Below are 14,341 nucleotides of genomic sequence, written 5' to 3'. Positions count from 1 at the left end.
ATGGGGACGGGGGGGTGAGTGTATATCTGCATCAGTGTACATGCATATGTGTGTGTGTGTGTGTGTGTGTGTGTGTATCCTGTGTTCAGCTTGAGAGAGAGTGTGTCCTTTCACCTGGTTAAGCAAAAGTCAACAGTCCTCGGCTGATGCAGGTGTCCTTGAAGGATAGGGGCAGAGAGTCAAAACAGAGTCCTGTTATCAAGGAGAAGAATTTGTTGTTCCAGAGCCGAATGAGTGAAGGAGATGATTATGGACTGATTCTTATATAGTGCTTTTCTACTCTCCCCAAGTACTCAAAGCACTGTGTACAACATACCTCATCCACCCATTCAAGCACTTCTAAACACAAGTACAAAGTAATCTACATTCACACACATTCACACTCCGATGAACGCATCATCTTGCCCAAGGATATCTGACATGCAGACTGGGGAAGCCAAGGATCAAACCACCAACCTTCCAGTCTGATCTGCTCTACCACCTGAGCCACAGCCACCCGCATGAATAAATAAACTTGCTGTTGTTTGGGTTAATGTGAACAACTGCATCCGATTTTGCAGTCGGGCTAATGTCCCTCACTGGTCATCAGGTATACAGGGAGTGCAGAATTATTAGGCAAGTTATATTTTTGAGGAATAATTTTATTATTGAACAACAACCATGTTCTCAATGAACCCAAAAAACTCATTAATATCAAAGCTGAATGTTTGTGGAAGTAGCTTTTAGTTTGGTTTTAGTTTTAGCTATTTTAGGGGGATATCTGTGTGTGCAGGTGACTATTACTGTGCATAATTATTAGGCAACTTAACAAAAAACAAATATATACCCATTTCAATTATTTATTTTTACCAGTGAAACCAATATAACATCTCCACATTCACAAATATACATTTCTGACATTCAAAAACAAAACAAAAACCAATCAGCGACCAATATAGCCACCTTTCTTTGCAAGGACACTCAAAAGCCTGCCATCCATGGATTCTGTCAGTGTTTTGATCTGTTCACCATCAACATTGCGTGCAGCAGCAACCACAGCCTCCCAGACACTGTTCAGAGAGGTGTACTGTTTTCCCTCCTTGTAAATCTCACATTTGATGATGGACCACAGGTTCTCAATGGGGTTCAGATCAGGTGAACAAGGAGGCCATGTCATTAGTTTTTCTTCTTTTATACCCTTTCTTGCCAGCCACGCTGTGGAGTACTTGGACGCGTGTGATGGAGCATTGTCCTGCATGGAAATCATGTTTTTCTTGAAGGATGCAGACTTCTTCCTGTACCACTGCTTGAAGAAGGTGTCTTCCAGAAACTGGCAGTAGGACTGGGAGTTGAGCTTGACTCCATCCTCAACCCGAAAAGGCCCCACAAGCTCATCTTTGATGATACCAGCCCAAACCAGTACTCCACCTCCACCTTGCTGGTGTCTGAGTCGGACTGGAGCTCTCTGCCCTTTACCAATCCAGCCACGGCCCATCCATCTGGCCCATCAAGACTCACTCTCATTTCATCAGTCCATAAAACCTTAGAAAAACCAGTCTTGAGATATTTCTTGGCCCAGTCTTGACGTTTCAGCTTGTGTGTCTTGTTCAGTGGTGGTCGTCTTTCAGCCTTTCTTACCTTGGCCATGTCTCTGAGTATTGCACACCTTGTGCTTTTGGGCACTCCAGTGATGTTGCAGCTCTGAAATATGGCCAAACTGGTGGCAAGTGGCATCTTGGCAGCTGCACGCTTGACTTTTCTCAGTTCATGGGCAGTTATTTTGCGCCTTGGTTTTTCCACACGCTTCTTGCGACCCTGTTGACTATTTTGAATGAAACGCTTGATTGTTCGATGATCACGCTTCAGAAGCTTTGCAATTTTGAGACTGCTGCATCCCTCTGCAAGATATCTCACTATTTTTGACTTTTCTGAGCCTGTCAAGTCCTTCTTTTGACCCATTTTGCCAAAGGAAAGGACGTTGCCTAATAATTATGCACACCTGATATAGGGTGTTGATGTCATTAGACCACACCCCTTCTCATTACAGAGATGCACATCACCTAATATGCTTAATTGGTAGTAGGCTTTCGAGCCTATACAGCTTGGAGCAAGACAACATGCATGAAGAGGATGATGTGGACAAAATACTCATTTGCCTAATAATTCTGCACTCCCTGTATCAATTCCCCGTTGCAGAGCCAAGATCTCATCCATATTGCGTTCAATAAACACAGTCTGAGCACTCACGGCTTGCCCATCACAATCATGTCAGCCAGCCTCGTGGTGTTTTGAACAGCTGTAACCGTGAGTTGTTTGACAGATGTGATGGGACTTCCCATGATGCACAAAAGAATTCTTCCTCTGTTAAACTCTTTTCACTCTTGATGTGTTTTACGGCACTACTGCTTACCACAAAATGTTGCCTTCTTCTCATAATTTGTGCCCTCCTTATCTCTGTGTGCTCTTCTTATTTATCCTCTATTTCCCCTCACCTGGAACCACAAAAGCAGATGGCTTGTGTTGAAGATCTGTTCCTGTCTCTTTCCTTTATGGCCAAGTGCTGCTTATAAAGGATCACCATATGGTTGTGGTTTTCCTTCCTGGGGTCTTTGTCTTATTATGTAAGGTGCCTTGAGAATAATGTTCTTATGAACTGGATGTATAACTACAGCTTAATTGAATTAAATGCTACTCTGGTTGCATGTGTTTTGGAGGATCTGTCACATTATGTGCTGTTGTAAATCAACCAGCCTATGAGTAAAACCACGAATAAAACAAAAAAAGGCTGCAATTATTGTGCACAAGGGGTCACTCTAGAGCGACTCTGTTATTGAGTTTCATAGTTCAATACTCAGTTTCAATTCCTGTCAGATAACACCAGATGATGTCTGCAGCCCCATTTCACTGAAAAGTTAGTTCAGTCCAAAGCAATTAAAGTATTTTTTCATGTTAAACACTCCATCAGTAACAGTACTAACCACTGAGCTATGTTGCAACATTCATGCTTCACAATCATCTGTACAGTAGCAAAAAGTCATGGCGTGTCTGCATAGTCTCCTCAATTATAGGTGACTAATACACATTGAGTCAGCTGCTGAGAGGGTATGTGGGCTCTGTGATAGGCTGGCTTGTGTTTCAGGATGTACTGTTGATTAAAACAGAAGGACTGACAGCAATCTTTGTACCTAAACCACTAAAGCAAAAGGTTAGGTGCAATTTTAGCTCAAGAAACTAACATGAAACTTTAAACCTTATGATAGTTTCCAGAAATTATCATTTAGACCATTTAAGTGTGTAGAAATGATGCTGTGCATTAAAATATTTTAATCATAGTTTTCCTACTTGACTCATACGTGAGAAAGCCAGACAAAAATATCTGAAAGTGTATAGTTCACTGAGAGACTGACCTGCAGTGAAACCAAATGTTTTTATGAAAGCACAAAAGTTTCCATCTACAGTAACTTACCTAAGTCATAATACATGAATTGTCTTTTATGAATCAGTAAATTGTTGAGAATCTTTGCCTTCTCTACTAAAAATAATACAACCATAAGAATCATAGCTGCATTTTTTGAAAATATACATTTGCATATAAAAGAAGAAACAAAACAGCAACAAAAACCCAAAAACTCATTCAACAGTCAACACCTAATATACATCATAGATAATACATCTTGGCTGTTATTGGCTATTGGCTGCTGAAACTGGTGTTCAACATTTTTTGAAGAGTCTCTGACTAATGAAACATAGCCCGATCAAGACTTCCGGGCCAAACCCACAGACCAAAGAAATATAAATACACCTGAGAAGAGAAGAAAAACGAGTGTTAATTCTTCTTGCAAGTGATCAAAGTCCAGTGCATATTTGATATAAGAATCATTCACATAATAACCTTGAAGGGAGTTCAAAATGGTGAATATGTAGATCCCAGTGAGTGAAACGTACGTAGTGCTGGCTAACCCCCAAGGTAACCCCAGCACACAGCTGAGGCCCAGCACTGTGACACAGTCCTTCCATAACCTCTTTCTTTTCGCTTTGTTTATCTTCTTCCAGTCACTGCTGCTTACAAAGCTCATCTTCTTATCATCACTTCTTAATTTCCGCATCTTACACACAACCAGCCCCAGCATGCAGGCATTGAACACGACCACCAACAAAGGAAAGGCCACAGTAGTGATGTAGCTGACTAGAGGACACTTTGATTGGAAGTCGCTGCTAATCCAGCACCTGCCCATTAAAAAAGATAAAATAAAAAAATACAGTGAGCTCCTTTAACATAACAGCATGTATCTGTGCATAATCAAAATACCATGCTAATTACATATTTAAAATCAAAACCACTGAGTTTCTTACATTTGTGCTGTTGAATTGCCATTTTTGGTTTCCCTTAGTTGTAGAGTGTACTTTCCATAAACACCTGAAATCCCACAAATTGTTGCGACCAATGTGGGAAAACCTGGACAAGAGAATGATCAATTACCTTTAATTGAATCATTAGATACAAAGACCAAGATAAGATCAAATGTAACATTTTTTTTTTAAATTTGCAATATCCATTGCAGTTTCTCAAACATAAAATAAAAGATATACGGAGAATGTTAGATTATCACCAAGTTCTGGGCTTCAGTGTAAGAACCTTGCCAGTGTCTGTGTGTGTACGGGTAAAACGCAAACACTGGAATGTGGCTTCTCTTAATTTAATTTATTCAAAAAGAAATTGCTCTACATGAAAAAAATACAAACAAACAAAAAACAATAATACGAGTCTACACAAATCACCAACCTTGAGAAATTTTGAGATTGAGCCCCATCTACATATTCCTCTTATCTCTAAACTGCCAGACTTTGTCAGTTTGTTCAGTTGACTAGAAGCTGAACTGAGAGAGGAAGTGATTTGCAACACAATGGAAAAAAGTCAATAACATTCAGCAGCTTTAGTAGATAATGTGTGAAAATGTCCCACTATAACTTTTTCTTAATTTAAAGGTGACCAATTCAAACAACAGCCAAAGAGAGCTCAGGATACTCTTGTTTCTGAATTTTTCTTTGTGTAATTCTACTTGTTTTTAAGGTTATTTGTCAGTTTTTTGGTTTCTTAGTGTTCTTTATTGTCAGGTCTCAACAGTTATGAGTTTCACCCCAACTTGTGCTCAGTATTTCCGTTTAGGTAGTTTCTCATTTTTGATAGAAGGATAACGATAGAAGTTAGATTAGATTCAGCTGTCTTGTTACTCTCCTGTTTTCAAATCATTAATTACCTTGCCTATATTAATTGCCCTCAGTCTTGTCTTGGAACTATTGCTTCATTAGTGTTTTTCTTTTTTTTTTTCCATATTTGACAGAAACAATGTCCCAACAAAACTTCACTAACCCCATCCAACCAGGCAGAGTTTGAGCAGGTATCTCCTGATATAGATGTTAAAGACCCGAATGAGCAAAAGGTAGATTTGAAACCCCTCCAGAGCACTCCAGGTCAAGGTGGCCAGCAGAGACCAATGCAGAAAGAGACCAAGAACCAGGCAAATTGAGCTGTCCTCATTTTTCCTCAGCCATTCCCAGAAACTGCACAGCAGGAAGCTGAGGTGGAGGCAGAACATTGCCCCTGTAAGTTGCATGTGCAGACCTGTGGCCTTCTCAGGACACCGCCGACTACAAGAGAAACAGGATTATTTATTTATCACCAGTTTTGCAGACAGTAGACATAATCTGGCATTTTTAGATGTTTAATTTTAAAATCAGTTTCAATATCTGTTCATACTTTTCATGCTTTTCCATACTTTACACCAATAGAGATTATAAGCTTGTTGTTTGTTTATAATGGCTATAAGACTAAATATACAAGATAAAATGTCTTGTCTATGTGTAAGTGAGGCACGTGGTCCTGTGGATTAAACAATAAAAGACAAAAAACTGAAGCTGGCAGCAGTGATGATAGGGTCTTCACACTTTGTCAAAGTGTGCTACAGCTGAGGCCAACTGTTGCTACTGTCAAGCTATTTCCTGTTGTCACATGAATAGCTTACACATTTCTTCATGGTAGTTTCATGAAGGAGTTGCTTGTCCTGTGTAGAACCCACAATGAAAATTTCCTGTACATCTCATGAACATTGAATGATGTTTACAACTTAAGTACCCAATTTCTTGTTTCTATGCCTATGCAGTAGTTCGTTCATCTGTGACCAAAAGACATAGAGACGTCTCCACACTTGGACTCTTATCAAACGTGAAGTTTGGAGCAGATTTGGTAACCATGTCATTTTGGCACCGTCACATGCAAGAGCCATTAAATATAAACATTTTCACAACAACTGACATAGGTGTCAGGATTCACAGTGTTTCAAAGCTTTCCAACCCCATAAAATACTTTAAGGTAAATTGAGATGTGGCCAAAGTTCAATGTAAATTTACAATGAACTAAAGCGAAAGTATCAGCTATAGCTATAGCTGCTGCGCAATACTGACATATAGGTGTGTTGAAACTAGACTGGGGGCTGAAGTGGTTTACTATCAGCAGGGTGCAGTGTCACAGACAACAAGTCAAACTATAGAAGAGAGAACAATAATTTATTTATAAGGAACTAAAACCTACTCTCTGCAAATGGCAAAAACCCAGGCATTTCTTTAGGTTTACAAACTAAATAGGTTTTGCAAAAAAGCATTCATGCAGGGAAGTTCAAACATTATTTTTAAAAAGTTTCAAAAATTGGAGCAACAACTGAGGTCCTATGAAGCAACATGTGGTGAGAGGCGCTGTAACCTAGCAACATAACATAGTAGTGCTCTCAGAAACAGGCAAGCCATCTACTTAGCCACCAAACACTGTGGTGGGCTTCCTGGCTATTTGTGTGACCTGGGTTTTTGCCACTCAGAATGAAATGCTTGATGTGAAATCTTTCACAATGAATGTCATGTTAAGTGTGTGGGACAAGTTAGTTTTCTGATGCTTAATAACTAATGTCTAATCTTTCACAACATAGTAAAAAACAAAACAAAATGTAATTTTTCTATGAAATGAGATGGCAGTAATTCACTTAGTATGAACACATTACTTTAGGTCCTTGATGAAAGGATGAAAAAAATGTCTCGTCTGCTAAACTAAAGAGATATTCTACAATATTTAAATATGACACATCACGGGACATGAGGACACTCACTGTAACCAAATGAAGACAATCAGGCTGATGAATGTGAAGACGACTGAAAGTGCTGATCCAATGTAAGTGATGTAGCTTAGCTTCTCCGCTTCCAAGTTTGTGACTGATATCTCAGGGTTCTGAAACGTAAGACAATATGTACGTATGTAAAAATAAGGGAAGTACCAGTGTGACCAAGAAGCTGGTGTAGACATGCTAAACACTGCAGTTCCCCCAAAAGCAAGTTAATTACTAAGGTTAAAATTGCCATAATGATATTAACAATCAAGTTTACAGCTTAGTACAAAAATAGTTTTGAGGTTCTATAGATAATTTCATCCTATTTATTACAATTGTAATAGAGTTATAATTGTAGTTATAACGAGAGGCTCAAAGTCAGGCATGCGCCAGCTTTGAGTAACATGTTTGCTAGCATAAACAGCTCTGGCTAAATACTGTCAGCTAACCTTTAGATTAGTGATATTATTTAACAAATACTATGTGGTGTGACACAACCCAGTCAAACAATTTGTACTTCAGTTTTAGTGAGAGAATACAAGTATTCCAGTATTTTATTGTTGTTTCGTAAGTCATCAAAAGCAGATATCTGTATCTGTACAATGTACCAATACAGATTATTGATGAAGATTCCTAACATCCGCTGTCCTCTCTTCCTCAAGGCGGCTAACACTGAGGCTTCTAAATGCTGATTCCAAAACTAACGAGTGACATATCAGGTTACATCCTGCTTTTATACAATCTATATGTAATGCACTAGTTAGCTCACGCTGGCATTAAAAAATCTATTCCTCTCATTTATTCTGGTATATTTAATTATACAAAATATGTCACCCCTCAAATGCTATACACATGGCATTTTGTCTCCTAATTGATATGCTGTGCCGAGTTACAGCTGCTAAACAATAATAAGACAAAAATATATTTTTATGACCAAAGTTTGATCATTTTCTGTTAAATTATATTACCACAAGAACAGCAAAGAAGCTGAGATGGTCGCAGCTGCAAATAAATTCATCTTCAGTTTTATTGGTTTTGCAGCCTTTAACACTCCAGTAACCTACACAGGAAAAAAAATCAGAGCAAGTAAGTGTGCGTCACCTTTTTACTTAGAAATAAAAATACCAAACAATGACATCGATAACAGCACCTGTTCCATTGTCTGATTCCTGCCAAAATACACAAGTTCCATCTGTAATCTGTGAAGACTAAATCAAAATAAGATGGAAACAGGTTATTCCATTTTCTAAATATGATGTTAGCCCAACTATGTTTGTATTTTTACCTTTTTGTTGTGTTTGAAGAATAACATGATGGGTTGTGAGAGATTTCTGATGATTTCACCATTTTCTGTCATGTTAACTGCCTTCACCGCGAGGACTAATCGTCTGAGCACAGTGCCTTCTCTGCGGTGGAATTGGAATCTACTTTTCTGAGGAGGACTCAGCTGCAATGAGGCAGACACATGACAGTAATGTTAGTGTTGAAAATGGGATTTTTGTTGTGTGTGGGACTGTAGGCTGTAGGTTTATATTATGAAATGGTAATTATGAAAGAGTGAATTTTGGGCCATTTTACAGAGAAAGGAGTATGTATATATACTACTCCTAATGTAAGGAGTAGTATAATGAATTATGTTGCCCTAGATGTAACTAAGTAGCGTACTGCGTTACTTTGAAGAAAAGTATCCTGTTCAATGTGTAATACATTGCTTTTTAAAAGACCCCAATTCTGATAACAACAAAGAGGGGAAATAGCTCACAGCATGCAATTCATTTTCATATCTTTGACATGCTGCTTGGAGCTGGTGGTGACTCTCAAAGCAAAGCCCACGAGAACCTAATGAGCATCAATAAGCAATCGAGTGGGTAAAAATTATTGATAATGGAATCAGCATTGCTAAATTCTTATAAGTTTCCATTCCTACTGATGCGTGAGAAAATAATAAAGCCCTCTGAAAAGTGAGGACTCTTAAAGAGAATGCAACAAGGATGCCATGGAAAGATGATTCGTTTTGCAGGGCAGTGTCCTGTTGAGAATCCAAATCCTACAACTTTAGCGCCCTATCTTGCAAAGCCATAATGGACTTTTGGATGTTGTCATTTTGCCCCTGCTCAGGCTTTTCAAAAGCTGCCATCCTCCATCTGAACTTTCACCTTTGTGTCTCTAACGTCTGGCTTTCTTCCACATCACCTTCTGACAGCTATAAATAAACTTCTACAGCTCTGAGTAAAATCCTTTCTGCCTCGCTCAGCCATCATATCATTCTGCAATCAAACAAGACCTGATCTCCACTTCAAGGGACAGAGGATATAAAGTAAATAAACAAAATTTTTGGAAAAAAAAGTTGATGCAAAATGTTTCTATGAAAGACAATACTTAAATTATGTATTCTTACGGTATGATGGGACTAAGGTTCTCTCTTAAGGTTCTACTTACCTTAAAATAAGTGCTGTTGATAACAGAAGCCATCACTGTGGTGGCAGCTCCTTTGAAAGCTGAGGATGGGATGTGAATTCTGTGGTGAGATGTAGGGTTCATATCACCCTGAAAAGCACAAACAAGAGCATGAAAAAAGATCTGAATGCATACATCCTCCACAGTATATCAATACAAATATATATAACACAGGTTATAATTTATAAAAGTTCCTTGTCTCAGGTATTTATAGATCTTTCAAGAAAAGATATTATAAAAACAACAAACTCACCCCCCAAAAATGTGCTCACCTCTAGTGATGAGTCCACGGTTTGACGACTGAAGCCGAATATACGCCTTTTGAGTTCACAGGCTGCAGTTCTTTCCTCATAACACCTGCAAAGATATACTCACTATATAAGTATTCACTGATCTGAAACAAATGGCACAACTAAATCTATGAATATATACTGAAGGTGACGTTTCCATTACAATAATCAGATAATATATTACCTGCAAATATTGATAAACACTACCAGTCAAAGTTGGGACACACCTTCACATTTACTGGTTTGTTTTAATTTTCACGACTAGTTATGTTGCAGATTCTCACTGAAGGCATCAAAACTATAAATGAGCACACATGGCATTATGTAGAAAACAAAAAAGTGTGAAAAAAGTCAATACATGTTTTATATTTTACATTCTTAAAAATAGCCACGCTTTGATTACTGCTTTGCACACTCTTGGCATTCTCTCACTGAGCTTCATGAGGTCGTCACCTGAAATGGTTTTCCAACAGACTTGAAAGAGTTCCCAGAGGTCCATCTCATCCTAAAACATCTCGACTGGGTTTAGATCAGGTGACTGTGGAGGCCAGGTCATCTGGCGCAGCACTCCATCACTTTCATTCTTGGTCAGCCTGGAGGTGTGTTTGAGGTCATTGTCAAGTTGAAAAATAAATGATGGTCCAACTGCAGGATGCTGTGGTAGCTATGCTGATTCAGTGTTCCTTCAGTTTTGAATAAATCTCCAACTGTGTCACCAGCAAAGCACCCCCACACCATTACATCTCTTCTTTTATGCTTCATGGTGAGAACCATGCGTGCAAATACCATCTGTTCATCTTTTCTGCATTGCACAAAGTCACAACGGGTGGAACCAAAGATCTCAAATTTGGACTCATCAGACCAAAGCACAGATTTACACTGGTCTACTGTCCATTCCTTGCGTTTCTTGGCCCAAACAAATCTCTTCTGCTTGTTGCTCTTCCTTAGTCGTGGTTTCCTCTGAACAGTTGATGTAGAGATGTGTCTGCTACTGGAACTCTGTGTGGCATTTATCTGGGCTCTAATCAGAGGTGCTGTTAATTTCTGAAGTTGGTGACTGGATGAATTTATCCTCAGCAGCAGAGGTAACTCTTGGTCTTCGTTACCTGTGGCAGTCCTCAATTTCATGGCAGCACTCCATGGTTTTCACGACTGCACTTGGACACATTCAGTTTAAGCAATTTCCCAGACTGACTGACCTTCAGTTCTTAAAACAATGATGGACTGCTGTTTCTCTTAGCTGTTTGTTTCTTGCCATCATACGAATTCTAACATATGTTGTGAAACAGGGTGTCAGCTGTGTACCAACCTGACTTCTGCATAACACAACTGATGGTCCCATCCCAACTAAGAAGGCAAGAAATTCCACAAATGAACCCTGACAAAGCACACCTGTGAAGTGAAAACCATTTCAGGTGACTACATCATTAAGATCATTAACAGAAGGCCAAGGGTTTGCAGCGCTGTCAAGAAAGCAAAGGGTGGCTACTTTGAGGAATTTAAAATATAAGACATATTTAGAGTCATTTTGTCATTTTGTTCTTTGCTGCATAATTCCATATATCTTGCTTTATATATTTCAATTCAATTCAATTCAATAAACTTTATTGATCCCGAAGGTTGGCCCGCAAGGAAATTGGGTATTTGATATCTTCAATATGTATGTACAATGTAAAAAGTAAACAGAGTAGTAGTGTATATATGATAAACATAAACATGGATCTACTAAGTTGATCGAACACATTGTTTAATGGAATATGTTCCGAATTCCAAAAGTTCAAGAAAAAAAAAAACCCCATGAAGTTCTCTAAAAGCACACAAACCCCATTTTCCTGCATGACAGTCTGGTGATTTAAGCCGCGCACTGACACCAAATGACACTGTCAGCTTTTAGTAAAAGTCAGTGTCATGGTGGCTGTGTGTGGCAGGCAGATTTGGGGACCCAATATGCAGACTCAAAGAGGCGGAAGTAAACTCAAACTTTGCTTTATTGCTGGACAAACAGTGGGTCGACCACCCAGGTACCCTAACAGGCAGTTGGATAGCATCATTTATGACTCTGAAAGGCACTAACACTCTCAGGAGTACTCTTTGGCTACGACCACACTAGCCCGGATAGATTTGAAAACGGCATTTTTGTCTGAAAATGCTCCGCGTCCACACTAGCGTTTTCAGTCGTTTTCACAGAGTTGCGCGTCCACATTGTAACGGCCAAAAACGCTTACATTCCAGTACTGAGCATGCGTGAAACAAGAAGATTCGACCTGCCTCACTTCTGTCTGCCGTTTATTTAGTTTCAGGCTCTTTGAAATGTCGCGGCAAAATGTTTAGGAAAAGCACAGAGTTTTTTAAATGGACTAACAATGAGGTGGAGTTGTTGCTGCGAGTAACACAAAAGTACAAAGATGCAAAAGCGAGTGAGAATTAAATAAGGTCTCTGGAGCATGTACAAACTGATATTAATCTTTAATAAGGCTGTCAAAATTGAGAGCAATAGAAAACAACTGCTCTATAATGCCCTCCGCTATCTTAGTTTAATTGGTCACATGACTGCATCATATGACTAACATGTGTCATCGTTTAGAAAGTCTGCGTTTTTGCTGTCCACACTGCGACGTGAAAGCACCGTTTTCAAATATATGCATTTTCAAGAACTTTTTGAAAACGCTGCGTTTTCCATCAGCAAAAACGCCGTCTCAGTGTGGACGGGAGGCCAAAACAGAGAGAAAACGATGCATTTTCAAACGAAAACGTATTAGTGTGGACGTAGCCTTTAGCTGAGGCAGATATTTCAAAACACATAAATGATGACAATCTAGATATGAACATGTTGTTCATCTTAATTTCAATAGGTTTAATGTCTGATTCCATAAACAAAATTTATTATGTATATCTGTGTTTCTCTTTTTGACAGTCACGTTAAGTCAAATCCAGCATTTATCCACAGCAAATAGTGTCCACATTAATTCATTCATGTAGTACAACAATGCAACTTATCCAAAACAGGAGTGTTTAGATGTCCATCATTTAAATTACCGTGTCCAAAAAAGACTACTTTGTGTACAGTGAAGCAGGACATCTTCACACCCTGTCAAAGTGAAGCAAACAGAAAGTGAAGGAATCAGAAAATAACAGTCATACAAGATTTGAAGTTGATACAGTTTTGAAGTCTGAATTCAGAGACAAATGAAAGGCAAGATGTTCGGCTGTTTGGTCAGTACTTACTTAGTGGCTTCTGCGTTGTGAAACTGTTGTTGCCACCTGGTAGTAGAGAAGTGTTTTAAGGGGCTGTTTACAGTTAGTGTTACTCATCTCATAAGCAAACAACTGTAAACATATCAGCAATTACATCGTAAGATTACTCACCAACAGCTTGGGACATAGAAAAACAGATGATTTTGACGAGAAAAAGTGTAATCCACATCGTGTCTCACTCGTCCACAAATAGCTCTATGCTGTAAGAGGACCATTCAATGTGCTGCCCTACCAGGTTGAAGTGTGCTTAACCAAGTGAGCTGAGAATTTCACACATTCTTAGCAGAGCTGTGGTTCAGAGGTCAGAGGAGGAAGTGATTCATGGCTAATGTTTTGGGGTTTTTTCAAAGATGTCATGACTGAGCAATTTGAAGCTGCTGGTTTAAATTTCCACTGAAAATTTCATTGTAAACATAGACTGACACACTGTGAAAAAGCTTTAGAACATGACTAACCAGCCAAGACCATGATGCCAGACCACATCATGGTCTTTTAGTTTGCTTTAACCAAAACAAGCTTCAGAGCTTTAACTGGTTTGAAGCTAGTCTTGACCATTTAAAAAAATTAATTGACACTTACACAGAAACAAAAAATGTAACTGAATAATGAATATTAGTTTTTTTTGAAGAAAAGGAATTACTCTAATGTTACTGCTTTACATATACGCAGATAGGAATACGTTAAACCATAATTGTCAAGAAATGTTGAGAATTATAAGTTATCAAGGAAGTGAAACCTGAACTCGCATCTTGTCATTTTTCTAAAGATGGCAATACATGAAAATAAATCCAGATTTTTGAAGGTATCTGTATTCCAGTATATAGTGTTTGTCTGCAGCTCTATAAGAACCAGACTGTCTGTAACAGTGGACTGAATACTCCATACTCCCAAATCACCCCTTCCGAGGCTTGGCCTTGAACCCACACGCTAACCACAAAAACTAGATGGAGAAACAGAACGGAGGTGTGAGCATGGTGTGCTCATTGGTGCCTGAGTATTTCAGAAACTGGTGATCTACTGGCATTTTCCAACACTAAGTTCTCTGCAGTTTCCAGAGAATAAGCTGGAAAAAATATCCAGAGAGCATCAGTTCTCTGGAAGAAAATGCCTTGTTGTTGCCAGAGGTCAGAGTAGAATAACTGCACTGCTTCCAACTGATAGGAAGTCAACTCAAAGAGCCACTCATTACAGTCAAGTTATTGATATTTG

At 38.9% G+C, this 14,341-nt stretch overlaps 1 protein-coding gene across 2 annotated transcripts; it reads right to left on the bottom strand.

Annotated features, from left to right (window-relative positions):
- Positions 1-3,582: 3,582 nt before the first annotated feature.
- On the bottom strand, positions 3,583-13,786 carry LOC309702947 (adhesion G-protein coupled receptor G1-like). Of its 2 annotated transcripts, none has more exons than XM_082527601.1 (13): positions 13,244-13,786; positions 13,103-13,138; positions 12,914-12,965; positions 9,860-9,944; positions 9,570-9,677; positions 8,416-8,577; positions 8,281-8,338; positions 8,099-8,190; positions 7,134-7,252; positions 5,351-5,628; positions 4,333-4,435; positions 3,872-4,206; positions 3,583-3,781 (listed from the first exon to the last, which is right to left on the bottom strand). In XM_082527601.1, the coding sequence occupies exons 1-13, from the start codon at positions 13,299-13,301 to the stop codon at positions 3,735-3,737; spliced, it is 1,533 nt and encodes a 510-aa protein (XP_082383727.1). In that variant the 5' UTR covers positions 13,302-13,786; the 3' UTR covers positions 3,583-3,734. The 2 variants fall into 2 exon arrangements, with proteins under 2 accessions (XP_082383727.1, XP_082383728.1); XM_082527602.1 differs by having other exon boundaries at positions 3,925-4,206.
- Between the last annotated feature and the right edge of the window lie 555 nt (positions 13,787-14,341).

The sequence above is a fragment of the Aulonocara stuartgranti genome (genome assembly GCF_965226115.1).
Source record: "Aulonocara stuartgranti genome assembly, chromosome: 1".
Taxonomy (NCBI): Eukaryota; Metazoa; Chordata; class Actinopteri; order Cichliformes; family Cichlidae; genus Aulonocara; species Aulonocara stuartgranti.
The sequence above is the reverse complement of the archived record's forward strand: the minus strand, read 5'-3'. Positions and strand labels throughout refer to the sequence as shown.

Bases quoted from the DNA above. Each gene is read 5' to 3' on its own strand.
- LOC309702947 (XM_082527601.1), bottom strand. From the start codon at position 13,301: ATGTGGATTACACTTTTTCTCGTCAAAATCATCTGTTTTTCTATGTCC. The intron at 13,139-13,243 runs GTGAGTAATCTT...CTCTACTACCAG, and splicing joins TTCTATGTCCCAAGCTGTTG to GTGGCAACAACAGTTTCACA. The intron at 8,191-8,280 runs GTGCTGTTATCG...TTTCCTGTGTAG, and splicing joins GGAATCAGACAATGGAACAG to GTTACTGGAGTGTTAAAGGC.